At 52.4% G+C, this 27,098-nt stretch overlaps 1 protein-coding gene across 2 annotated transcripts in view; it reads left to right on the forward strand.

Moving 5' to 3' along the window:
• Window positions 1-1,220: 1,220 nt before the first annotated feature.
• VWA5B1 (von Willebrand factor A domain containing 5B1) overlaps window positions 1,221-27,098 on the forward strand; it is a gene marked incomplete at its 3' end in the record, with an annotated part of 52,507 nt that continues 26,629 nt past the window's right edge. For both annotated transcript variants that reach the window (XM_080655616.1, XM_080655617.1), the window contains exons 1-9: window positions 1,221-1,308; window positions 9,148-9,312; window positions 10,882-11,025; window positions 12,351-12,621; window positions 15,357-15,502; window positions 16,352-16,483; window positions 17,091-17,215; window positions 21,038-21,214; window positions 25,487-25,597. In XM_080655616.1, the coding sequence (XP_080511742.1) occupies window positions 9,174-9,312; window positions 10,882-11,025; window positions 12,351-12,621; window positions 15,357-15,502; window positions 16,352-16,483; window positions 17,091-17,215; window positions 21,038-21,214; window positions 25,487-25,597 (1,245 nt within the window). In that variant the 5' untranslated portion in view covers window positions 1,221-1,308; window positions 9,148-9,173. The remainder of the gene's footprint in view (window positions 1,309-9,147; window positions 9,313-10,881; window positions 11,026-12,350; window positions 12,622-15,356; window positions 15,503-16,351; window positions 16,484-17,090; window positions 17,216-21,037; window positions 21,215-25,486; window positions 25,598-27,098) is intronic.

Consider the following 27,098-nt stretch of genomic DNA (forward strand, 5'->3'; position numbering starts at 1 on the left):
TCCAATGTTGGACCCAGCGGCCAGGCCTCTGGTCTGATGCTTCCCAGAGCTCCACCTAAAAGCCTTGACATTTCCCATGTGGCTTTGGCATGACTGGGGCAGGAGGGGATGACTCGGGGACTCTAAGGCCGGACAGGCATGACCAAAGGTCTCAGTAGCTATCCTGCCATGCCCAGATATGGGCAGAGCCATCTGCTTGGCTGCATCATGGCCGTGGGGGGAGGGGAAGAATGGATTGACAGCTTGCATCATTTGGCCCTAGGATGGACTTGCCAGGGGACAAGGAGATGCAGAGGGTCCCCAGGGCCGGGCAGACCCTTCACAGTGCTCCATTTCCCAGGGAGGAGCTGCCCACAGACCTGTTAGCACTGGCCAGGTCCTCGCCATTAACCCCGGCAGGAATTAGCAGAGGCTGCTAAGTGGCCTCCTGCTTTCTCCTGTGCTGGGGAGAAAGGGGGAGGGGCGGGGTGAGGGGAGAGTAGCACCAGCGTGTGCGCATGGGGTGATTGTCATGGTTACGCTCTGACAAAACAAATGGCTCTGCTTCCTGCAGGCCACCTAAACAGCCATCGCAATGTGGGCATTGATCAAGCCGGCTGCCAGGCTTGGGTGCTGAGCCCTAGGTGCCCCCTCCAGCAGCTCTGGGTAAGGGAGGCAGCTGCTGGCACGCTGGACAGAAGGACTATTGGCCCAGACACGTGTTGCTTCTGGGGCAAGGTAAGGGCTGGTGCAGCCTGTGTGAGGATGAGGGGCCAGCAGCTGGGCTGTCCCGAGTGTGTGTGCACGGGAAGGGGTATGTATGGTGGATTTGTGTGTCAGTGGGCATGTGCATGTGTGAGTGTGAGTGTGTACTTTGTGTGCTTGCACTCATGGAGAGGTGCATCAGCAGAAGACCGCTCCGGGTGCTCCAGCATGAGAAGTGAGAGCTAACACGACCACATGTTGCTGCTCGAATTCTCTCTCTCTCTCTGCTCCCCCCCCCCCCCCCCGTCTGTCTTTTCTGTGTGATTCTCTCTGCATCTCCTTCTCCTTCTCCTGTCTCTCTCTCTCTCTCTCTCTCTCCCCTCTCTCTGCCTCCCCCCTTTCTCTATCCCCCCTTCCTACCACCTGTTTCCTCCACCTCCCAGTCCCCCCCATCTCTCGTTCATCCTCCAGAGCCCCGGGGCGGTCAGGAGCTCTCAGGCTGTTCACCCCTAGCTGACTGGCTCGTGCCTGCTGCCCTCCCGGTGCCCAGAGTGTGACCGTCCCCAAAGCCGCTGGCCGGCTGAGCGCCCTCCTCAGAGCCCCGAGTCCCCCGGCTCCTGGCAGGTAAGCGGGGCTCCAGGACGGAGAGGGGGTCCTCCGGAGGAGGGAGGTGGGCAGGCCGGCGGGCGAGGGGGACCACCGCAGTGCAGCAGTGGCGTCTGCTAACACGTCAAGCCCCGGCTGGAAGTCCCGTCATAACATCTCCTGCAGCAGCTGCAACAGTTTCCTCCCTGGACTCCCTCCGCGATCCGCACCGCAGCGCAGCGCGGGGGCCGCCCACCCTTAGCGCAGCAGACAGAGGCTGGGGGCAGGGGCATCCCTGCTCCCTGCGCTCCTTCCCTCGCCCCCCAAGAGCAACAGGCACCCCCTTCTCTGTTCCTAGTCTCCTTTCTTGCGTGCCTTTTCGGAAGAAGACTTGGAGGAGACAGAGCGCTCTTCCTCTCCTCCACGCTGGCTCGGGAGCCTATTTCCTGGGATCAGCTGTCTGAGCCCGGCCAGGACGCGGCAGCCGGGCAGAGGCTCAGAGGGCACAGGGAACCCCAGGCCTCCTGCTCAGGGGTGGAGGGCAGAGGGCACGGAGGCTCCCTTGGTTAGCTGGACAGGAGGGGGTGTCACTGAGTGCTTAAAAAGTGTCGGGCATGTGTGTGTAGGGGTGTGTCCCCGGAGGTGGTGACATGCATGGAGTGAGCCACATGAGATGGTAAGGAGGACATGTGTGAATGTACTGACATGTTTAGGGGTGCCTGTGTGGGATGCCCTGTGTCTGCGCTCATGTGAGCGCACACATGCACCTCTGCAGGCCAATGTAGATTAAACTTGACCTGGAGGTGGCTGGGCAGGCTCCCCAGGGCCTGGCGTGGCAGTTGCAGGCAGTCCCCTCGTCGCCCAGCCTCGGATGGCTTCTCTCTCCAAGGACAGTGCTTGGCTCTTTCCAATCCCGACCCACGCCGTGATGATCGAGGGCCCAAGGTGAGGTGGGCACTGTGCCCTGAGGAGTGGCCCGCAGGCTCACTGCTTTTCTGTGGTGAGGTAGGCCGAGGCTCCTGGGCTGGTGGCTGGGGCTCCGACCATCCTCCCAGCCCCAGGGAAGACCAGCCTCCAGTCCTGGCCAGATGAACCTCCCAGGAGGGACGCCAGCCATTGGCCAGGGCCTTGCTCCCTGGTAGAAAGCACTGCTAGTGACGATGACCTGGGCCCGGAGGGAAGAGTGGCATTTCTGTCCCTCCTGGTTTCTTTCCTTGTGTTCAGCTCGGAGCGAGCACCTGCACGGGCCGGTGGCCTCTCCTTAGCACACGTATTGCTGTTTGCGGTTCCACAGGACAAGGGACAATCCTGGAGGAACAGGGGCAGTGGGAGAGGCACCCAGGGGCTTTAGGTCGGCGGTTCCTCCAGGACCCTGGCCTTGGGCTCCTGCTCAGGTTCAAGTTGTCCTCTCTGCTGGGTGAATGGGTCTCTCAGCACTCCCCGGCTGACTGCCTCCAACTACATGTCCTGAGCAACCACTGGCCAAGCTGACTTAGCTTTCTTATGGCCACACGAGTGTCCCCAGTCCAGCCAGGTTGGAAAGGGGGCTTGGGCCATGCCAAACAGAGGCGCTGGGGTCAGCACTTCACACACAGTACCTCCCTAGTAACCCTCACAATAGCCCTGGGAGGGAAACTACCACTTTACGTGCCCATTATGCAGAGGGCAAAACTGAGTTTCAAAGGTTTTCCAGTGAGAAAGTGTTCGTGATGGAGGAGGCAAGGCAGGTCCCAGGAGCAGGAATCCGCTTCCTAGTCTGTCCTTGTGCCACTCGGTGTCCAGGAGGACACGGTACACGGGCCGCTCTGGTTCCCTAGAAGCCCCAGTGCAAGGGAGCTGTTCTGGAAGGGAGAGGCTACAGGCTGGATTCCACAATAGCCCTCTCTTTGCGCCATCATCCTGCCAGCTCCTCAGCAGTCAGGGAGTGGCGGGATGGAGATGCGGACGAGGCCAAGTCATGTAGAGAACCGTTTAGTGCCTTTCAATGGGGCCACAGGGATGCTGGCAGCTCAGCCGGGGGACCTCATCAGGCAAGTGTACCCCTGGAAAGGTGGGTGTAAGCTGAGCTTGTGTAAATGGAGTCCGATTTTTCCAGCGATGGGGGGCTCGTTTCTCAGGGACCCTCAGAGGGCAGAGACTCCAGTGCTGGAACCTCATTGCCCCCCAGGGAACCCACATTCATCCACCTATCAGCCAGCACCATTTATGTGTATTTAAACCACCTTCTCCTTAATGTTATACAACAAAGTCTCTCTTCAGAAACCCTACAGACAGCCCTTAATTATCTGGAGTTTTCAAAGTTGGATGTGGCTTTCTCCCTCCTTCAGCAGGTCTCGATGCAGCCTCCCAGCTACCTCAGAAGCCAGAGGTGGTTTGGGCTGACTGTCCCCACTGGCCAGCTCCAGGTATCTCAGGCCATGTGGGCACACTAAAAACTGAGAGACCTGGGCATTTTCTGTTCTGATCATCCCCCCAATTCCCCAGCCAAAAGGAGACTACAGCTATCTCTAGGATGGAATCCCACAGGCTTTGGGCTGAAATAGAGGCATTTTGCCCACTACTAGATTCTTTAACTGAACCCATAGCTAAGGCCTATTCCCATCCCTGACACATCCCATCCTATTCATTCCTCCATTCACCCACTCATCCATTCATTCAGCAAGTGAGCCCATGCCATTCATCCATTCAGTTCATTGTTAAGCACCAGCTATGGACCAAACAGTGGAGAAACAGAGCTCTGGTCTGGAGTTCTAGGAGCGGACAGCCTAGCTGGGTGGGTGGGGAATAGGACCAACACAAGGCCTCAGGGCAGGGTCCTTGTCCATCTGTTGACCTCTGTGGCCCAGCCTAATAAGTGTCTGACACAGTAGGTGCCCCATATGGACACCTACACATGGTTAATGAGATGGCTGACCTAAGAGATGCCAACTGTGCTAGTGGGGGCAATCATACCTAGCACGGGACTCTGAGAAGGCTCCAAGGAGTTGGTGGCATTTGAGCTAGGCCTTGAAGGATGGATAAGAACTCCTCCAGAGAGGGGTTTTGGGGTGGGGGTGGCATTCCTGGCAGAGCCAGCAGCACCAAAAGAGATATGGAAGCAGGGAAGCCAGGCTTGTCTGGAGAAAGAACAAGTGGTCTTGACTGGCCGGAGCATGGGGGCAGGGGGTGTCAGGAACATGGATTTGTTAGCTATATCAGCTGGGTATGGGCCCAAGGGGAAGAGCTGTGGAAGAAGGAACCAGAATGTGAGAACTTCAGGATTCTAGAAGCCTAGAACAATTGGACCATCAGACCGGATCCAGAGATCCTGCCCCCATTTTAATGGGGGTGCTGGTACAGGTCAGTGAGTGAATGGTCCTTGGAGGACAGGCTCCCAGTGGGGGCGTGATAGCATGGACTTCTAGTAGGGTCGGCGACAGGGAAAAGGATGAGGACCCCTAGCCCAAGGTAAGAGGGCAAAGCATCAGAGTAAATGAGCCAGAATTGCTTGGTGGGCTCAGTCTGCATCTGGTCCAGGCCTGGCTGAGCCCCCTCAGCCCCCCAACTCTGTGGATACAATCTGGGGGGATCTGGACAGGATGAGGGTAAGAGGTCTCCAGTGAAGGGAGGAGGTCTGCCATACTGTCTCTTGGACAACATTGAACTGGGGATGAAAGAGGACGAGGCAGATTCCATCTCCAAGGGCAGAATCAGAGGGTTACTGATATGGGCCCTTCGGAAGAGAACCAAGGATCTTCCCAGCTCTGCTGACCTGGCAGCCTGCACAGGGTCACGCAGCCCAGGAAGGGAGGGCCTATGGAAGAAGGCAGAGAAGAGAAGCCCTCAGCCCATCAGGATCCGCCCGGCTCCTGCCCACTCACTCAACAGGCATCCATTCTCTCCTTTATCCTCTCAGTTTCCTAGGAACTGGGCACCATCTTGGTCCCATTTTACAGGTGCAGAAGGCAAGGCACAAAGAGGTTAAGTAACTTGCTCAAGGTCACACAATATGCACATGGCAGAGTCCAGCCAAATAACTGACCCAAGGCCACCAGAAAGTGGCCATCAGGGATTCTGGTGCCAGGCAGTACTAGATACAGGGACCAGGCAAGTTTACCCCTTTCCAATCTCTTTCTGAAGCAAATATTCCCTGGCAAGGGGGGAGGGGGAGGCCTTCTTCTTGACCCCAGAAGCCCTGATGCAGGCATTCCCCGCCGCCAGCATGATGACTAAAGAGAGGCAGGGCCCCAGCACTGTTTTCCCTGCTCCCTTTCCTGCATGTCCTTTATTGCATCTAAATCAGGTCACACCACACCTGCTGCAGGTACCTGCTGGTCCAGTCTTTGTTCTCAGCCTAGAACACTGCACCCCAGGCAGCTGCAGGGCCCAAACTGCACCCCAGACCACAGGCCTCGCCAGTGGCCTCTTCTGGAATTGGAGAGTGGGCAGGGGCTGAGTGAGCTCAGGGTGCAATCAGGAAGCCCCGTGTCCCTAAGACCCACAATCCCAGTTCGCCAGGCTCCTGGTTCTCCCTCCACCTCATCTCCCTCCCCTCTTCTCTCCTCCCCTCCATCACGCTCTCCTGTGCTCAGCATAGACTGGGAAGCACCTGGGGAAGGGCAAGGACAAGCATTGGAGGAAGCTGCTTCCTGTCTCATCGAGCCTGACTACTCACCAGCTGCGTAATACTGGGTTCTGGACTTCTCTGCATGTCAGTTGCCCCACCTGTAAAGTGAAAGTGGGCATGAGCATTGGCAATGGTTGTAAAACATTAGAATCGGAAGGTGCCCCCATTAAGAGTCCCTCCTCTGAGCTGCGCCCTGTTCAGGAAGCTTGGATATGGGCCAAGAAGAAGGGGATGGGCCTGCTGTTCTCAGAGCTCACAGCCCTGGGCAGTGGGGGAGACAAGCTGTTATAGAAGGGCAGTTACAGTGCTTCATGATGTGGGATGTGACAGACAAGTGCTCATAGGCTGTGGAAGCCCTAGGAGGGTGTGTCTGATGGACTGGGGTACCAGGGGCGGCTTCATGGAGGAAGTGACAGTGGAACTGGGCCTTGAATGGTGAACAGGACTTTGTACAGTAGAGGAAGGCAACAATCATCCCGTAAAAGGCTCAAGGATGGGGAAGAACCTGACCTGTTCAGGGAGGTTGCTGACATCCATTTTTTATTTCACTTTATAAATATTTATTGGGCACCTACTACATGGCAGGCACTGTGCTGGGTACTTTACACATTTAATTCAATTTAGTCTTCACAGTGCCTGTGAGATGGAAGCCAGTGGCCCCTGCCCTCACCCAGTTTTATAGATGAGGGGACTGGCATTCAGGAATTAAATGACTTAAGGTGAGTGAGGCAGTAAGTTATGCACCAGGATTTAAACCTGAGTTTGGGTCCAAAGAGGCCTGTCTCAAGGACAGCGATCATTTGGGATTTACAAGTTCGAGACCATCAAGAAACAGTCTTAGTATTTAACACGGGAACCTCCTGGAACCTGTGTAGTATTCTCAGCGCTCAGGCTCAGCACGACATTTCATTCAAAGAAACACAGTCCGACACCCCACATCATTCAAAGCTTTCTTTTTGACCCTTAAAGAATATCGAATGGGGCCCAATTTGTAAATCAGGGCACCTCTTCTAAAGAATCCTCTTTTCTCCCCAGTTCTCCCCGTGGCTGCTCTAAGGCCTCTAGTAGTCCCCCCATCCCCATGACCCTACCCCTCCTTCCTCCCAACCCATTCAGTCTCCTTTCTGTTTTCTCTCATCCTTCTAGCCCATTTTCCAGATTCAGCATCACATACGTCAAGGACCTGGGTGAAGACAGGTTGGGTGGCAGATGAGGGGAAGAAGGTGGGGAGGGGAACATGTTGGTCCTGACGCACTAAACTCAGCCCATATCACCACGTCGGACCTGCTCACACCGTTCCTGGGGCTGAGCCCTCGCTTTTCACACTGTCCTGGACACAACGTCGGTGGTTTCTTCCCTGTCAAGTCTCTCCCAGGTGTTTCCTGTGGTCTGGTGCGCACTGGAGGCCCAGCTTGGGGTGGTTGACGGGTGGATGTTCAGCATTATTTGCTCTGGTCCCCATCTGTCACAGGGATGGCCCTGGGCTCCTCCCAGGAGAAAGCCCTACACAAGCGCCCATTGTACCCCTATGTCCTTCAGACACCCCAGATTCATGTGCAAACCAAACACATCTCTTTTGAGGCCTCAGTATCCTCATCTACAAGATAATACTGCACCTATGATTGATGTGGGGATTAAATGAGATCATATATGTGCCTGTCAAGTTTTTAATGGTCAACAAATTTCAGCTGCTCTTACAATTCTTCCCCCACTCCACAATCTCCTCTGCAGCTAGATTGTAAGCTCCTTAAGGACAGAGCTGTCTCGTCTTTCATCCCTCTTTGGACCCAAACTTAGATTTGAATCCTGGCAAATTTAGGGCATGGAAGGTAGTCATTGCTTATCAATGCTAGACGGATTGATGAAAATATGCATGAATTAGCCCCCAAAGAATTTCAAGTTTATTCTTCCCAAGCGGGCTGATATTATTAAGGGGCCGGGTCCCAGGGCCTTCCTTTGCCCTGTATTATCGACATCACTCATCCAAGCACCACTGCTCAGCTCAGGGACGCCCCCAGGAAGCCTGGGGTGGGCACCAGGCGTAGGAGGAGAAGACTGGATTGGATAAGTTGCCCTTGGCAACACTCCACCCCAAGATGGACTGAACCTTAAGTCCAAGTTCGCCCCACATCTGGGTGCTCGTTGCCTGCAGCTGCATTCCCCAATCAGCATTAGGGCCAGGAGTGAAGCAGGAGGAGGGAGGAGGATGGGAGTGTGGGTGGCCTGAGGTGAGATTCAGGAAATGAACTCCACTCTCTTGTTCTGACCCTGCCAATAGCCAGGCTTTGCTGAGGCTACCAGGACAGAGAACCCCCAGAGAAGGCAGCTGGGGATCCAGCAGCTCCCTGTCTGCTCCTTATCTACCTCCTGTTGTTAGTCAGCCTGCGGGAGATAAGCCAGGGCTGAGAGCTGTCTGGGCCTGAGCCACAAAGGAAAACATAATGAAAAAGACACTGCTGGCGTGGCAGAGGGGGTGAGGATCCCGGCGGGACGTGAGGGGGGCCTGGAGGGAAGAGTTCCGTCTTTGAGAAAAGGCAGAGCAGTCAGCACTCGTTGAACAGCCTTGCAAATAGGCTACCAGCCCCTGGTAGCTTCACCTGGCTCAGAGAAGAAAACCCAGAGAGAGCCTGCCCTCCGATGTATATTCCACACCCTTTGTTTGACTTCACTTCCCACTCCCACCCCATCCCTCAAGGGGCAGTGGTCATCCAGGGGGGTCTCAGGAGCCCAACAGAGAATGGATACACCGCCCTACGAAGTGCTCGGAAGTCTTTCATGTTGGAATGAGGACGGTCATCCATTCTTTTATTCCTTTAAGCAGCACTGAGGACACAGTGGGTAGATTTACTGAAATCAGAGAAGGAGGGGCTTGATGAGCTATTCCATCCCCTCCTTTTGCAAAGGAAGCATCTACAGCTCAGAGGCTATGGGGCTGACAGAGGGCGGGTCAGGCCAGGAGGGCATTGTCTGCTGGGAGAATGCCAGGCTGGACGGGGCTCTGATGGGCACCAGCCCTACCTGGGCACCAGACCACTGTGCAAATCCAGGCGGGTCCCCTGTCTTCAGGCCTCAGTTTCTGCACTGTGCAATGGAAAGAAATGCAATCACCACTTCTCTGCTAGTTCAGCATTATCGAGGGTCACCGACGGGGAAGTGCTTGGGGAAAGGGAAGAGAATGAGGCTCCGACTGCCTGTGGGGTCTAAAGTGAGCGAACTGGGTTGGTGGGGGGATGGGAGCCCCTCTCACTTCCTGCGCTTCCTGTCTCCCGCAGACCCTGAAGGCTGAGTAGCCAGCGGGATGCCCGGTCTGCTGAACCAGATGACAGGGGCAGCCCTGCCCCTCACTGCTTCTGATGTCACCTCCTTCGTCAGTGGTTATGCCCTGGGTCTGACTGCATCCCTCACCTATGGCAACCTGGAAGCCCAGTCTTTCCAGGGTAAGGACTCCTCCGCCATATTGAATCCCCACCCCAACAGGATGGACATTGGGCAAGGCCTGGGCCCTCTCCGAGTCTCAGTTTCCTCACCTGTAAAATGGGGATACCATTTCCGCCCAGCCGGCCTCAAAGCTGGTAGCAAGTCAGGTCAGGATTTGAGCCCAGGTTTGGGCTCAGCCCTGCCAGCTGGCCCAGCGCTGTTTAGGTCCCACAAGGCACACCCACCTGCCTCCACTCCTCCGGGAGCCTCACGGTGGGAGGGGCCTCGAGACCCAGTGGAAGCCAGGAGTTGCCAGCCCCAGGTGTGGCTCTGGTCCCTGTGACTCTGGAGAAGCCACTATCTTCCCAGAAGCAGGAAGCCCCTTCGCCTGTCCGGTGAGGTGTGGGGAGGAGCAGATGAGGTCTTGAGTGCAGAAGAACAGCGTGGAATAAAAACAGCCTGCGAATATGAATCATTGGGTGGGGCAGCCAGGACTATGGACAGATGTCTGCCTGGAGGAGTCATTTGTAAATCAAACTCCTCTCTTTCCACTTCAGGAAGGGAGTTACCGGGAGGCGCTGTGTGGTGGCTTGTCCAGGATAGGATTCCCTCTCACCCACAGTTGATCCCCTCCGAAATCTCCTGGGCAGACAGTGACCCTGTTGAAGAAATCCTGGAGAGGGTGGCTTACAATGGGACCCACTGGGGACCCAGGAGACTAATTACTGAGTAACTTGGGGATAGCCCCTTGGCTTTCCACATGCAAAAAGACCCAGTCCCCCATTTTATGGATGAGAAAACTGAGGTGCAGGGGGATGGGAAGCAGGGGTTTGGGAAGGGCTCACTATGGGCCCAGCATTGTGCCGCCCCCGAGTTGGTGGGCAGATTAAATGAGATACAACCTTGATCATCCCTGTGGTCCCCACGCCATGGAGCCATCCACATCACTCAGGAGCTGGTTAGAAATGCAGATCTAGGCCCCACCCCAGAACTACTGAGTCAAAATCTGCATTTTAACAAGACACACCCCCTCACCCATGATTTATGTGCTCTTAAAGGCTGAGAAGCACGAAGGTACAAAAATGTGGGCACATAGCTTAATAAATGGTGGCTATTTTTTCCATTTTCATGATGACCCTACGAATTGGGCTGTATTATCCCCATTTTACAGATGGGGCTGTGAGGCTTAGAGAAACTAAACATCTTGTCCAAGGTCACCAGGCTAGGAGAGGCAGCAGGGCCCAGATTTAAACCCTAGTTTACTTCCTCCAACGCCCCAGCTCCTGGGAGCCAAGAATAGCAAATTCACCACGCACATGTGTGTTATTTGGCCCACACAACAGGTCACATAAAAATCCAGATTGCAGAGTAAGAGTTGGCTGGGACACGGAGCTGCTGTCCCTTTTCCAGTAGCCCCTGTGCTCACAGAGTGCCGGGCCTGAGTGCAGAGCCGTGAGGTCCCAGCCCAAGTCCGCTCTGGCATCCTCTAAATGGCAGTGAGCACCAACCTAGGCTTGGGTTCCTTCCCAGGGGAGGGGTGTGCAGGGTGGGGCCGGGGCACCCCGTGATGCTTGGTCCTGCTCCGGCAGGCCTCTTCGTGTACCCGCTGGATGAGTACACCACGGTGATCGGCTTTGAGGCAGTCATTGCTGACCGGGTTGTAACGGTACAGATCAAGGACAAAGCCAAGATGGAGGGTGGCCACTTCAATGCCACCCACCTTCGAGCCACAGGTAAGGAGGCCAGAAGGGCTGTGGCTGGATCTGGGCCCGGCTGAAGTCTCGGGCAGGCTGAAAGGGTAGCAATGGCATAGGTAGAGAGAGCATTAGAGTAGGAGTCAGGAATCCTGTGTGTCACTGACCCTCTCTGAACCTCACCTTACTGTCTGTAAATAGAGGCCATCTCTCCTCTTCTCATCTAGAAAGCATGGTGAGGATCAGAGGATTCAACAACAGGTTCTACAGCTCTCTCTACAGATCAGAACAGCATGTCATTTATGCTCAGAGGTTGTGGAATGAGTCACACCAGGGTTGGACTCCTTATTCTAGTCCTTGCAAGCAGTGTGAGCTCAGATAAAAAATAAAAATTATCCATAAAATGAAGCTAATAATTATACACACCAAAGCTCAACAGAGAGCATGTATGCAGAGCATGCACCGCAGTCCCTGGTATAGACTAAGTACTCAAATTGCTATTGAGGATGCTGAGGCTCAGAGAGGGTCAGTGACTGGTCCAAGGCCACACAGCCCATCATATACATATATGTATAGCTGTTGACAGTATTATAGATGTCTCCCATTCCTCCCCTCCTTTACTCCCCTCCACATGTTTGAGACAGGGCTTGAATCCAGACCAAGTATCATATGATGTAAGTGATCGTTACCATTGGATTATGATCGAAGTGATGTTTGTTCATCTGATCATTAAAACATTCAAGAATATTTTAATGAGCACTTACCATGTGTAAGATGCAAAGTTGCCCTCAGGCTGATATGGCCACTCACAGCCTGGAAGAATAGCTAGGATGTGCCTAGCAGTGACCATGAGAGCAGGTGGAAGGTGGCTGTGCCCAAAGAGGTCTGGATAATGTCAGAGGAGGGAAAGAGGGGTACAGATTGGGGGCCAGGGAGGTGTTCCTGGAGGGGTTCCTGGAGGGGTTGGATAGATGGGCAAGACTGGAGAAGTAGCTGGGGGGGATGGGCCTTACAACTGAAAGGACAGATTAAGAGCAAAAGCATAGATCCCAGGGTGGGGCATGCTTGAATGTGGTTTCTGTGGGGATGTAGGGTCTGTGGATGGAGATGTGACCCGCTGTGAGGGTTTTGTGGGTCCCAGTCTCCCAATCCCAGCAGGGTACAAGTACACGGGCCTGGTGTCAGACCCTGGTTCAGATCCTGGTTCAACGAGTTAGTGATTTGCTGAGGAACTTGGCTAAGTCACACCCCTACACTGAGCCTGTTTCCCATCGCAAAATGGGTTACTCAGACCTACCACACAGCAAGCGTAGGGGGCAGTAGCGATAATGTATGCAGCGGCTGACTCCAGGCCTGGCGCTTAGGAAACATCCTGCGAGATGGGGTTTCCGTCGTCCCTCCCCCCTGCACACTGGGAAAGGTGGCTTTGGATGAGGATTTGGAGCGGATCCTCTTCGTGGTCAACCTGGGGACCATCACCCCGATGGAGAATGTCAAGGTCTTCATCAGCACTTCCTCAGAGCTCCCGACGCTGCCCAGCGGGGCCATGCGGGTCCTGCTGCCTGCTGTCTGCGCCCCGACCGTGCCCCAGTTCTGCACAGAGAGTGGTGACCCCTCCAGCCAACAGGCCCAAGGGTAAGGAGCTCCTGCCCGGACAAGGGGACAAGGATCAGAGTCTCAGGTGGGCAGTGAGGAGTCTGTCAGGTGAAGTCAGGGTGTGCAGGGTGGTGGAGATGGAGTTGAAGGTGAGGCTCAGCGCTAGAGGCCACCCCCAGAACAATGGCTCCTGCCCCGCTCACTTTTAGAGCATTGGGATCTCCCTGATGCCTTGGAATGGTACTGGCCAGATGTTCTGGAATTTGGACACTTTGGGATTAGAATTTCCAGGCTTTATTCTTTCATGCACTTAAGACACTGAGTTGAGTGTTAGGGATCCAAAATCATCACAGATCCTGCCTTTTTAGAACTTGGTGGGAGAGATCATTATCCAATGAATAACACCACTAATGTGGAACCACTGGTGCACTTGCATGCATAATTAATTATGCGAAAAGTACAATGAAAGAGACGTTCATTGGGCTAAGAGTATAAAAGAGGGACCCGCCCTGGCTGTTTTGGCTCAGTGGATAGAGCATCGGTCTGTGGACTGAAGGGTCCTGGGTTCGATTCTGGTCAAGGGCATGCACCTCGGTTACAGGCTCCTCTCCGGCCTGGGCCCTGGTTGGGGCACGTGCAGGAGGCAACCAATCGTTGTGTTCCTCTCACATCAATATTTCTCTCTGTCTTTCCCTCTCTCTTCTACACTTTCTAAAAATCAATGGAAAAATATCCTTGGGTGAGGATTAATATAGATAGATAGATAGATAGATAGATAGATAGATAGATAGATAGATGATAGATAGATAGATAGATAGATAGATAGATAGATAGATAGATAGATAAAAGATCGACCCAACCCAGGGGTCCTGGGCCAGGCCAAGCTTCTCTGGGGAGTGATATTTCAGCTGAGACCTGGGGGGTGAGGGGGATGTAGGCACAGATCTAGCATTCCTGCAGGGGAGAACAGCAGAGGCAAAGGCCCTGGGGCAGCAGGCTTGGCGTGTCTGAGGAGTGGTGGGCAGGCTAGTATAGCTGTAGCAGGTAGGAGAGTGAAGGAGAGAGGTCAGAGGGCTGATGTGGAGTCAGTTCGTGTAGGACCTTGAAGCCGAGGGTGAGGACACTTATGCCACAGCAGAGAAGCTGTAGGCATAAGCCAGTCTCAGCCCAGCGGACACCAGGTTGTATGTTACCTTCGTGGATTTAAGAGGCAGGTACTGGCGGAGCTGGGGACAGCCAAGACTTTGGCAGGTCAAGGAACAAGAGGCCCCTGAGGTGGCCCCAGGAAGCATGTTCCTGCCCACCCCAGCAGGTAGAGTTAGCAGAGGTGCTCGTGGGAGAGGCCTGCATCAAATCCTGATGAACCTCAAAGTTGCTCAGAGAGAGAAAAACAGATAATACCCAGGGTTGGCGAGGATGAGGCGAGAAGGAGACGTGTTCAGTGCTGGTGAAAGTGGAATCTGGAACAGCACCATGCAGAACAGTCTTGGAACACCCAGGGATCTCAGAGAAATCCTTTCATAAGTTCAAAAAGGGGACACAGATGAGGGTCCTCATGGTGGTGGTGCCCATGGACATGAGGTGGAGGCAAGAGCAAATAAGTACAATATAAAGTACTCACACAATACAATAGGTGCCCTGATGTATATGTCAGGTACTATGTCCGCAGCAATGACTTTGGTTGACACACTTGGACAGAGCTTAGAAACAGTGTTGAGTGAAAAAAAAAAAAAAAAGGAAGTAATGGCCCGGTCGGTCTGGCTCAGTGGTTTGAACATCGTCCCATGGACCAAGAGGTCCTAGGTTTGATTCCTGGTCAGGGCACATGCCTGGTTTGCTGGCTCAATCACCTGTAGGGGGTGTGCAGGAGGCAGCTGATGGATGTGTCTCTCTCATTGATGTTTCTGTCTCTCTCTCCCTCTCCCTTCCTCTCTATCTAAAAATCAATAAAAACATATTTTTTAAAAAATTAAATAATAAGGGAAGTAATAAGTGAGATTCATAGTAGAATATAATCTTTTCAGTTTAAAGTGCATTCACAACCAAACGCCACCACGTATATGTGCCCTTAAGGACATACATCAAAGACCTTAGAGGGTGTGCCCATGGGGAGGGCAGGAGAGGGAGCAGGATCACAGACAGGGTGAGAGACAACACAGAAAGAGAGCCAGAAACTTGAGCGCTCAGCAGGGGACAGACACTCATGAAAAACAACTATGTCATTATTATCCCCATTTAATGGATGAGAAAACCAAGGCTTATTCGAGGGCTCCCAGCTCCCGGACACAGAGCAGGGGTTTGAGAAGGGTTGTGATATAGTCAGACAGGAGCCAGACAGACGGGGTGAGGGTGCTCACTCTGCCAAGTCCCGACTGTGGGAATGTTGGGGCTAGTTGCCTCATCTTGCTGAGCCTCCGTTTCCCCGTGTGGGAGATGCGGGAGACGGGGGCCAAGTGGCTTTTTCCAGAGGATTCTGGGAAGAACAATGTGTGCTGATGCTGTGGAGCACTGAGCCTGGCCCCTGGCCCAGCCCTCCAGGGTCTCAGTGCCGGTGTCTGAATCCAGGCTGTCCCCAGGATCAGGTTGAATGGGAGAGTAAGGGTCTGGGGAGGGAGGAAGCTCCTCAGCCCCCTTTCGGGCTGGGCTGCAGGGGAGCCAGGGCTGCCTGAGACTCACTGTCCTCTCTATGTCCTCTCACGATGCACCCCCCTCCCCTTCTGCCTTGGTCCTGGCTGCCCGCCTCCTCCTCCGCCTCCTCTCGGTCCCCTTCCCAGCAAAGACAGGCATTGCTTCGGCGGCCGGGCCCTGGACTCCTGGAACAAGCTGTGCCTGGCAACTCTTCTGGACATGGATGTGTCCAACCCCATGGAATACGAGTTCAACTTCCAGCTGGAGATCCGTGGGCCATGCCTGCTCGCAGGTGAGAGGGAGCTGTCCAGACCCAGGTAGGCGCCAGGAAGACTTGAGGCCCCAGGCTGGGGAGGGCTCCAGGCCCAAAGCTGCCCAGGACAGAGAGAGAGTAAGGGGAGGGTGGGGAATGTGACAGGCCCGGATGGAGGACATCCTTAAGTACACGGAGCTGTACGGATTTCCATTTCCTGCTCCCCAGCATACAGCCAAAGACGAGCCCCTCCCAATGAGCCTTCAAGGCTGTCCACCCCACCGCCATGGCTGCCTGGGGATGTGCATGGAGCAGGTGGTTCTTGGTCCCCTCCCCGCGGTTCAGCCATAGAGCTGCTTCCTGCTTCTCACCTTGCACAGCGGAATCACCAGGGACCTTCCAGAATCCTACCACCCATCTCCCATCCGAACTTCGGGGGCCCTTGGTCTGGGCTATGCCTTGGGTATTGGCTATTTAGAAGGTCCCAGGCCATTCCAACATGCAGCCGGAGTTGGGAGCCATCGTTCTGACAGTTTCCCTCTCCAACCCACTCAAGGCTTTAAAAGGATATGGTTTCTCGCCAACAAGTGTGTTATCAGAGCAGCATGACATTCCAGCCTGAGAGACGTTTATGGAGTGCCCACCGATCGAGCGTTGAGCATCTTCTATCTTTATGTGCCTCCATGAGAGGCAATTCCTTTGACTCCCCGCCACTGGGTCCCCACTTTGCAGATGGGGAAATTGAGGAGACCTGTCCATGGCTACCCAGCAGGTCAGGCGCCCCTGATAGGCACGAGTGTCATCTCTGGCTTGCATCTTAGTGTCCCCCACAAAGGCCCTGTCTCTCTCAGGGCTCCTGAGCCTATCCCGCCTTTCTGTGCCACTCAGGGGTAGAGAGTCCCACCCACGAGATTCGAGCTGATGCCGCCCCGTCCGCACGCTCGGCCAAGAGCATAATCATCACCTTGGCCAACAGGCACACCTTCGACCGGCCCGTGGAGATCCTCATCCACCCCAGCGGTACCGTGCCCCAGGGGGGACCCCTGGGAAGCCTGTGGGGGCACAGACAGGTGGCCCCTCGCCCAGTGGTCAGCCAGGGAAAGGGTAGGGTGCGTGGCAGAGGAGAGGAGACCAGCCTCCTAGGAAACTTGGCTCTAGCTGGTGGAATTGAGTGTCTCCTGCCCCAGTCCTAGCCCCAGAGGCTCCAGGGTCTCATGCACCCACTGGGGCACTTTGTCCACAGGCCATCTGAGCAGAGGATCTTTGAAACCCAAGCTCAGGGAAGCCCTGGCAGCTCTGATCTCTCGGGGAACAACTCTTTTGTCTCTAAGAATTCATTAGAATGTCAGAACCTGAAAATAGCAGAGCAACCAGTCCCTCTCCCATTTTACAGATGGATAAACTGAGGCCCAGAGAGGGGCCATGGGTCAGCCATGGCCACCAGGCACTTCTGCCTCCCAGCTAAGGAGTCTTCCCATGGCCCCACCCTGCTTCAGGCAGCCAGGGCTTCTGTACCCCTCTTCCTTCTACAAGTCCTCCCCACTATGAGGATTCCGCCCCTAAGCTGAGGCCCCTGGCATCACCCTCACACTCGGACACGTACCAAGAGTTGATATCATCTCTGCAGAGCCCCACATGCCACATGTCCTGATGGAGAAAGGGGACATGACCGTGGGAGAATTTGAGCAGCACCTGAAGGGAAGAGCAGATTTCATTAAAGGGATGAAGAAGGACAGCAGTGCAGAGCGAAAGGTGAGGGTGACTGAAGGAGAGAGCCGGGGGTGGCAGAGCTGGGGTGGCACTGGGGACTTGGACTTCACTGAGTAGAATGAGCTGGGGCAGGGACTTGCCTGAGGTCACACAGCAGGTTGGTGGCAGGTCCTCATCAGTGTTTCCTTTGGGAGCGGGGGGCGGGGGGTGGGGGGCAGCAAAGGGCCGGGCACTGCGGGGCAGAGGCAAATGGCTCTCAGATGTAGCAGTCACCCGGTGCTGTCCTCACGCTGCCTGCCAGGTCACCGTCTAGTGCCTAAGCCAGGTACGTAAGGTACCAAGGCACCTAAGCCAGGTAAAATTCTCAGCTGGTGCTTCCCCAGGTATTACCCCGCAGGGGCACCCTACAGCTGGTGCACTCCCAGCTCTTTCTTTACTCCTGGGCCTCTGTTTTCCCACCTGTTGAATGGGTCTCTTGCTGTTCCTTCCTCTGGGTCCTTGGTGGCTATTACATAGACAGTAAAGACAGGGAAGGGAAAGCCTAACGAAGATCATGCCCCTCTGCCTGCCCTCTCCTCCATGAAGCTGAAGGACAAGAGACCCTACGCTGAGGGGTCGTGTGGGGAAGAAATGCTAAGAGGCTCGGCGGGTGGCCACAAATTGTACCGGCAGTCGCCCTCCTGTTCATGACCCTGCACACCAAGCTGGGTCCTCAAGGCCAAGATACCTTTAAGAATGGTGGCCCACTTCTTTTTATTCTCTTTGCTTGTTGGATGAAAAAACTGAGGTTTAGCACCCCAAAATAACTATGAGCTGGGGAATGGGGAAGACCATTCCCTTGTGATTTGACCTTGATGGCAACAAAGCTAAGGACTTAGACTCAATCCGAAGGGCAATGATGCTGGATTTAGGAGCCCTTCTCGTTCTTGCTGGCCTGACGGGCAGAGGATGTGGCAGCTGAGGAGTGTACAGAAACACATGTAGACAGCTTACTGCTCACCCCGACTGTTAGAGGTCCCACTGGAAGCACCTGCTCGGTGGGGGTTGGGAGGATGACAAAGGGAAGGTGTAGATGGCTCAGTGCCCATCACATCACTGCCACGTTAGCGACCCCACTGGAAATACCTCTCCCAGAAGTGCCCCCTCACCCAGATGAGTCAGTAGAGACAAGAGGCTAAGCCAGGTTCTCAGAGTGGGGGTGGCAATGCCAGCTGTGCACTGAGCTCTGAGGACTACAGCATGTGGACAACGTGGTTGGGGGGAGCAATGGGCCTCCCAGGCTGGGGCTGGGTCCCCCGCCTACCAAACCTTAAATCAATTAGCTCTGGGACCACTGAAGCGAATGAGAATTAGTTTGCCACCTTGGCTTGGTTATGCAAATACCCTGTATTCTCATGAGCTCCAGGAATGACAGCCACCAGCCTGAAGCTGCTAAGAAATGATGAGTTTATTATAATTAGATAATGGCAGCTTGAGGAGGCATTAGAGAATCCTGAGCCAGGGGCCCCCACTCTCTGAGAGGCTGATGTGGCTGTTACTGCCTTGGGCTCTGTCATCGAAAGAGCCAGGCTGGTCGTGGTTCTGGCAAAGGAGCTCCATGCGGGACAGAGAATGTGATCCTTTGCCAAGGAGGGAGGCGGGCAGCCAGAAGGCAAATGTCAATCAGGAAGAGTGGGAGGGACAAGCTGTCAAAACTGTGATTTAGTAAAGAGGGAGCAAATGGCACAGAAAGATAACCATGTAGGAAAGATGGCGATGCAGTGAGAAGCAGAGACAAATAGAGAAAAAGCAAACTTGCACACACAGGTCAGTGGTAGACAGACCCACACAGATTCATTCTCTCATTTATTCAGTCAACAAACACTAGGTGTCCAATAGATGTCAGGCTCCATTCTAGGCATTGGGGAGGCCACACGGAAAATGACACATCCTTGTCCTCAGGGAGCTTACCTTCTAGCACAGGGAGATAGACAGGAAGTAACCAGATGAGCACGGTCAGTTTGGAGAGGGCTGGGGACCAGGAGAGAAGTAAAACAGGACGGTGTGGGAATGAGTGGCAAGCACTGGCTGCTGTTCAGCCAGGTGTCCAGAAAAAGCCTGCCTGAGAATGAGACCTGGTGGAAGCAGAATAATGGTGACATGTTTGGGAAACAGGCAGCTGTGTGGGTGAAATGTGGGGAGTGGGCAAAGATGAGGTGGACAGGCAGGCCGGTCAGGCCCTGGGGGCTTTATAAGCCATGGCACGGGGTATGAGGGGAAGACATTGCTTAGGCAAGAGAATGGCGAGAATGATCTCGCTGCCTGCTCTACACAGAATGGACCACCGGGAAGTAAAAGTAGGGGAAAGGGGCCAGTAAGAGGCGATGGCAAGGACCGAGGCAAAAGATCGTAGTGTCCTGAACTTGGGTGGTGGCAGTGGAGACAGAAAAGGGCACACATTCAGGATGTGTTTTAGCTGCAGAACTAGCAATCCTTTGCTGAAGGAGCAAGGGAGGAAGCAACGACAAGACCTCCATCTTTGGTTTGAACACCTGGATGAGTGATGGTGTCATCTACTGAGTTGGGGAAGGGATTCAAAGAGACCAAAACTGAAAAACAGACACAAAGGGACATGTCCACCCAGAGGCAGTCAGATCAAGAGACGGAGAGAGGCAGCCCGGATGGAGCCAGAGGGAGGAAATGGGATTTGGTACAGAGTGAGTGGGAGCGTCAAGGAGGAAGGCTTAGCACCACATCAGCCAAGAGAACACACCAAAAGGTCAAGAACTATGGTGCTGTTCTCCCTTTGTTTACCAAGCCCACCTCTGCACCAAGCTCTGTGTTAAGCCCTAGAGATAAAAAAAAAAAAAAAGCAGCAGCAGCTCAGGCATGACCTACCTTCAAGTAACACACAAGCTAGAGGGGAGGCAGAGATATGAGCACAAAGCTGCATGTGAGCAATGCCTGAGCCCATGACAAACTGCAACGGTGATGATGGCTACCATTTAGCCCAGTGGTCGGCAAACTCATTAGTCAACAGAGCCAAATATCAACAGTACAACCATTGAAATTTCTTTTGAGAGCCAAATTTTTTAAACTTAAACTTCTTCTAACGCCACTTCTTCAAAATAGACTCGCCCAGGCCGTGGTATTTTGTGGAAGAGCCACACTCAAGGGGCCAAAGAGCCGCATGTGGCTCGCAAGCTGCAGTTTGCCGACCACAGATTTAGCCAATGACTGCCGGGCCGCGGGCTTCACAAGCATTGCATTTATTCATACACCTTGGCAAGACATGTACTCTTGTCCTTAGTTCATAGAGGAGGAAACCAAGTAATTGAGTACACCTGGAAGATGGGGGCAGGCTTTCCAAAAAGTAAAATTTAGAGAAAGAATAGAAAGTTATCAGTGGGAGAGAATCAGTAAACCAGAGAAACCAAGGTCACAGCCAAGATAAGCCAGAGAGCAGCTCAGACACTGAGTGTGAAAGAGAAAGAAACTGCTACTCAACTGAAGGCCTGCACATGTGCCGGGGCCTCCATCTGTGTGCCAGCTCAGTTCGTCCTCATAACCACCCTGAGAAGGAAACATTATGTGCCTCGTTTTTAAAATTGAAGAAACAGGCCCAGAGGAGGGACTTGTTCAAGATCACACAGCTAGACGGTGACAGAGCTGGGATTCAAACCCAGGTCTTCTGCCTCCAAAGTCCATGCTTGCTGTTGCAACCAGTGAAAAGCTAGCAAATAGAGAGCCAGGTGCAGTCAACCTGGAAGTCTCTCGTGCAGAGTATGAGCGGGATCTTGACAATACTTGGTGAGTAATGGGAGACCACGTGAGTAGCGCTGGACCCCTTGAATACCAAGTGAGAGGTTTTTCTTTCTCCTCCAGACAGAAATCATCCGGAAACGCCTCCACAAGGACATTCCCCACCATTCTGTCATCATGCTCAACTTCTGTCCTGACCTCCAATCGGTCCAGCCGAACCTGAGAAAGACCCATGGCGAGTTTATCTTCCTTGTTGACAGAAGTGGCAGCATGAGTGGGACCAATATCCACCGTGTCAAGGTACCTGTTAGAGGACCCCACCTCAGGGTCTTGTGCTCCAGGGTAAATCAGCGGTGCTCCCCCAAACCAGCTTCATCAGCACTTTTGGTTCCAAGAAGCCCCCCTTCCACATCTGAACCACCTTCCTAAATGGCTCTCCGTGTCTAAAAGGAACAACAACTTTTTAAAATCAGTTTGAACAGAGACACCCAAACGCAATGTGCTCCCAAAAGAAAACCCTGAAGTGGTATGAGCAGAGGCAGAACTATTGTCCACTTACAAGGGATGACGTCATCACATCTTCCCTTGACATTCTACAGCCTTTGCTGAGTGCTGCTCAGGCTAACACCCCTCAGTAGGTACTAAGTGGAGAAGGGTACAGCTGGGTGTTGAATCCAGCTAATAATCCCAAGGTCAGTGCTATCATCTTCATTTGCCAAAGTGGAAAGCCCATCCTGAGAGTTTCAATAACCTACCCAAGGTCACACAGCCAGTGTGGTCTAAAACTAAACCCATGTCTGTCTGTCCCTAGGACCTGGCATCAGAAATTCACTGGAGATGGCCCCTGTCATCAAATAATGTGTAGAATCCAGTTGAAAAAAACTTGGTTCTTTTTTGGTTTTCTTGAAATGCCTAATATGGGCAAAATTTTGTGGTTGGCCATCTGAAAAGACAACAGGTTGTAAACTCAGTTTCTGCCCTCAAACCAGTCATGTATGGAGCATGGTCTCGCAGCTGTGGAGACTTCTGATGAGTGAGGAAGACAGAGTAATCACCTTTGCCCCAACGTCCACAGGCATTTCCTCTCCCTCAGGAGATTATTTGCCTCGGTTTCAGCCTTATCCACCTCTCCCTTGTATTTCTCATTGTGCATGTCTGTCTCATCTGGAGTTATGGGAAACTCATTAAGGGAAAGGACCAGATCTTTGCTTATCTATTTCTCCCCATGGGGCCTTGCTCTATATTTAGGCATAAAAAGCCCCCAGTCATGGTTCATTGAACTGGGTAAAGGATCATAGTTCAAGAAAACAAGGCATAAGGGAAGGAGAAGGGAGAGGTCTCAGTTGTCACCTGAGATTTCACTCCTTTCCCAGTTTGTGCCTGGAGCAAACTCTTGTTCCCAGGGCAACAGGATAAGCAAGGAGAGGAGAGGTTAGGTGGGATCTGTGAGGCCAGCTAACTCCTCAGTCATGCTCTGACTGGGTTCTGTCTTGAAGCATGAGAGAGCATCCTACATGGGACCCAAGTTCCTGTTTGAGGCCTCTTGCCACTGGGATGTAGGACTGGTTGGTACCTTCTCCCCACCCCTGCCAGCCATCAAAAACAAATACTGGGGTGGGGAGCTGTCCACAGTGCTGGAGTGCTGAAGCACAGTCCAGTGCCCATGTGTATCCCATTCCACAGCTGGACCAATTTGTAAGGTGTCTCCACAGTTACTCTAAGTATCATGGGATCATAAAACATCCCTTCGAGAGCATTTAATCGGCCTTCCCTGCCCATTTTCAGGTAAGGAAACTGAGTCTCTGAGAGGCTGTTTTTTCCAACATCACAGTGCTAGGAAGGGAGCCTAAGCTTTCCATATCCTAGTTCAGTGCTCATTTTCCTCACCTTTCTGATAGGAAATTATACATACTCCCCCTTTAAGAAAAGCTCTCTTTTCTGATTATGTGTTTTCTGCTGCATGACTTAGTAAAAGAGAAATGCCTGGGTTCCAGGATCCAGTCTGCCATTGGCTGGCTATGTGGCTTTGGACAAATTGATTCTCACCTCTGGGCTTCATTTATACTGTCTGTAAAATGAGAAGGAAGGATTAATACAGGGAGGGCAAACATTTGTCCTATATCCCTTTGTTCCCTTCTCCCAAGCCCAGGCAGACATCAGTAGTTGACCATGACATTCTTTACCACGCTGAGTCTGAACTCAGTCTCTATATGTTTCTCATCAAGGTGCTCCAGGCCATTACTACCCGTTGAATGGAGTTGGTTCATGAGTGGAAATCCATTTCCTGCACTAAAGACCTTTCCAACCTTGACATTCGAGAATTCTCTGATGATGACTTCCACCAGGGCTCCTCTCACAGTTCCTTCCCCCTTGGAGTCTTTCTTGCTTGCTTTTCCAGCTCAGCTCCCTGGCTTCAAGGTTACCTTTCACAAATGGCTTTGCATCAGCACAATCCATTCTGCTACATACGCCTGCCCCTTTTAGAAAAAGACGTAGAAATTACTCAGGCCACACACCCTTCCCCACCTCCCATTGATAATGAGGTCATTGGGGGGTTGCTTGCATCATTAACTGTGGCCGATTATGTTGAAGTTTTAGGAAAAACTGGAATTAGGGATGTAGGAGAGAATAGAAATCCAAACAGCCACGCGGAAGGGGAAAGTTCAACCAATTTAATTTCCTGCAGCTGGTCTCATTCTTCAGCTGCCACTTGCTGCCAAAAACATGGCTTTGAAAATTCTAATAGGTGTGAGCAGAGACAATCTGTATGGATCAGCAACGTCTCCTGCTAGCAGGAATATACACTAGTGGCTAATGAAAAAATAAGCAGATCTGGACTTCTTTCATAGAGAAATAAAATGTATTGACACAAGCAACAAAGAGAACATTAATGTTAATGTTTACAGAGGGGGTGGGAGAGGGGCTGCAGGTCCTTATGGTGTGGAAGTTGCCAGGATCCACTTACAGCTGTTTACTTCTAAATTCTGGGGTGGAACAGCTTGTTTCCCTGAAGCCGTGCTGAGATTCCTGGGCTGCCATCAATAAACTATATGGGGGTGAGAGAGAGCCCTCCCCCCAATTCCTGAGTTCTGTGCCAAGGCAGAGCCAACATGAATGAAGATTTCAGAGCTGTGTTGTTGTTTTTTAAAGCTTCACTTTTTAAAGATTTTTTAAAATGTTTAAATTGATTTCTAGAGAGAGGAAGGGAGAAAGAGGGAGAGGAAAAAAAAACAAACAAACATGGATGTGAGAGAGAAACATTGATCGGCTTCCTCCTGCATGCCCCCTACTGGGGATCAAGCCCCCAACCCGGACATGTGCTCTGGCCAAGAATCGATCCAGCAACCCTTTGGTACACAGGATGATGTCCAACCAATTGAGCCGCACCGACCAGGGCTCAGAGCTGTGATTTGAAAGCTTCGGTCCTATCTTTAGGTTCTGTGATCCAGTACAATTCCTAAATGCTCTAAGCCTCAGTTTCCTCCTCTATAAAACAGAGGTATTAATATTAGTATGCATCTTGTTGGGTAGATAATAATAACCACTTGCTGACTGATTACTATGTGCCAGGCTGAGACTCAGAGGAATGACATAACTAGCCCAAGGTCAAGTTAGCAATAGTAAAGGCACAATTTAAACCCCAATATGTTTAACATCAAAGTGCATCTTCTTAACCACTCTTTTAGAGATTAAATGAGGTAATATAAAGAGTGCATCACAGTGCTTGATATGTAGTAATTGCTTGATACGTATCATTGCCTCATCATCAATATCATTCTTTTTCCCTCTTGTCATCTCCACTTTTCTTTTTTGGCATCATTTTTTCCAATATACCTTTACCCGGGTCTCCTGATATTGCATAGTTAAAGTAGGTTAAGATTCCAATGTTCACAGATTTTGGAGGCAAAGTAACTCGTGTCTGAGTCCTGGCTCCACTATTTACTACCTGAATGCTCACCAACAAGTTGCTCCCCTCTCTGTACCTCAGTGTTCTCTCCTATAAAATGGGGATACTATTGTGCCTGCTTCCAAGGTTATTGTGAAGAGTATATGAGGTAATGTAGGTAAAGTACCTTCTGGGCATTCACCAAATATGACCTAAAGAGACTGTCCCAAAGCGATTCATCCCTAGTCAATGATAATTGGGTGAATTCTGGTGCAAAAGGCCCTGGATGAGAGCCAGAAGCCTATCCCATCACCAGGGTGACCCGGACCAGGCCACATCCCTCCCTTAGACATCAATTTTGTTTTGGCGGAAAGAAATGAGTGCTCCCTGCTCTCCCTACCGCTCAGGGTCAGCAGGAGGTGAGATGGAACTGGCCACCATAATAGAATGGCTTTGAAAAGTCAGACTTGCTACACGAGTGAGAAATTTCATGAGATGGCTTTGGTCCAGCCTCCGCTCAGCATGAGCAGATTTCTTGGTCTGGGGGAAAAGGGGATGTTGGGTGCAGGCAGGGGGGCGGGAAGGCCTGTGTGGAGACAGATTCCTACTGGGATAATAATACCGGTGTGAAGCGGCAGAAGTCATAACTCCTTCCGAAGCCTGAAAATCCCTTTCTTGCCTGCCAGGATGCCATGCTGGTGGCTCTTAAGAGCCTCATGCCAGCCTGCCTCTTCAATGTCATTGGGTTTGGATCCACATTTAAGAGCCTCTTCCCTTCCAGTCAGACCTACAACGAGGTAAGGGAGGACAAGGCTGGGACCAGGAGGGGCGGGTGGTGCAGAGCAAAGGACAGAAAAAGAGAGAGGAGGCCTGCTCAAAGGCTGTCCACACGTATAGGACCAGGATGATGCCCAGGAGCCAGGAAGGAAAGAGAGGCTAACTCTGCTCGGGCAGTTTTCTGACATCTCAGCCTTCTGACTCCCTTCTCTTTACAATAAAGAATATGTTGGGCAAAGTGTGGGTGTGCACAGACAGGGGTCCAGGGAGGGGTAGGAAGAGGATGCATAGGCCTGCCACTCACTGAAGCCTCTGCCTTATGAGGACAGTAGATCCGTGCAAGGTTGGGCCAAAGAAGTGAACAGGAAGGGATGGCCGAGTGAATAGGTGGGTAAGTGGGCTGAGAATGGGACTCACGAGACTCAAGCTACAATTTTAAATAACAGGACTGTGGCCCCAGCAGCACGTTCAAAATTGCAGGCCTAGGAATGGGAGGGAGGGAGGGAGGGAGGGAGGGAGGGAGGGAGGGAGGGAGGGAGGGAGGGAGGGAGGGAGGGAGGGAGGGAAGGAAAGAAGGAAGGAAGGAAGGAAGGAAGGAAGGAAGGAAGGAAGGAAGGAAGGAAGGAAGGAAGGGAGGGAGGGAGGGAGGGAGGGAGGAAGGAAGGAAGGGAGGGAGGAAGGAAGGAAAGGAGGGAGGGAAGGAGGGAGGGAAGGAGGGAGGGAGGAAGGACTTAGGAGCCACTTTTCAATTAAAAGTAGTTTATGGTTTTTTTAAATACAATAATAATATATATTGATTATCCCACAGCCTTTGAAACTAGATAATCAAAAAGAAAAATATGTAAATCTCGCATGATCACATCAGAAAAACAAAAGGAAAAACAACATTAAGAGCTTAGAGTAAATCCCTCCAGATCTTGTTCTACGCATTACCCACAGTTTCAATAAAGATAGGACTAAGCCTTCCAGAAACTACTTTTCGAACACAACAGCCTATCATGAGCACATTTTATGCCACTAAGTATAAATCTGCAGCATAATTCTAGTGGCTGCCTAGTGTTTCGCTGCACGGACAGGCGTGACTTATTTAACTAAACCCCTGCAGTTGGGCACTGAAGTTGTTTCCATTTTTTTTTGCTTATCATCTTTGTATCGAAGGCTTCACATACCTCCTTCATGATTATTCCCTTGGGATAAATTTCTAGTCCTTCTGGCTCAAAGGTACATTATACACTTTAAGACTTTTGACATGTGCGGTCACTCCAAGCATGGATGTTGGAAGAGCATCTTCCTGAGACAGGAGCAGAAGGACATCAGATGTCCAGTGAGCATCTGTCCTTGCTATAGTGACATTCATCATCCGAGGCCAATAATCCTGGGCCAGAAAGGACAATGATAAGTTAATATAACACCACGAATGGTAGCATGGCAGGCGCTGGTGGGGGTGTGATTGGGCAGAACCATGTCCAATACCAGTAAGTGTCCACCTATTCTTCCAGGATGTGGGGGAGGTGAGATTGG

Source organism: Plecotus auritus, assembly GCF_963455305.1.
Source record: "Plecotus auritus genome assembly, chromosome: 2".
Taxonomy (NCBI): domain Eukaryota; kingdom Metazoa; phylum Chordata; class Mammalia; order Chiroptera; family Vespertilionidae; genus Plecotus; species Plecotus auritus.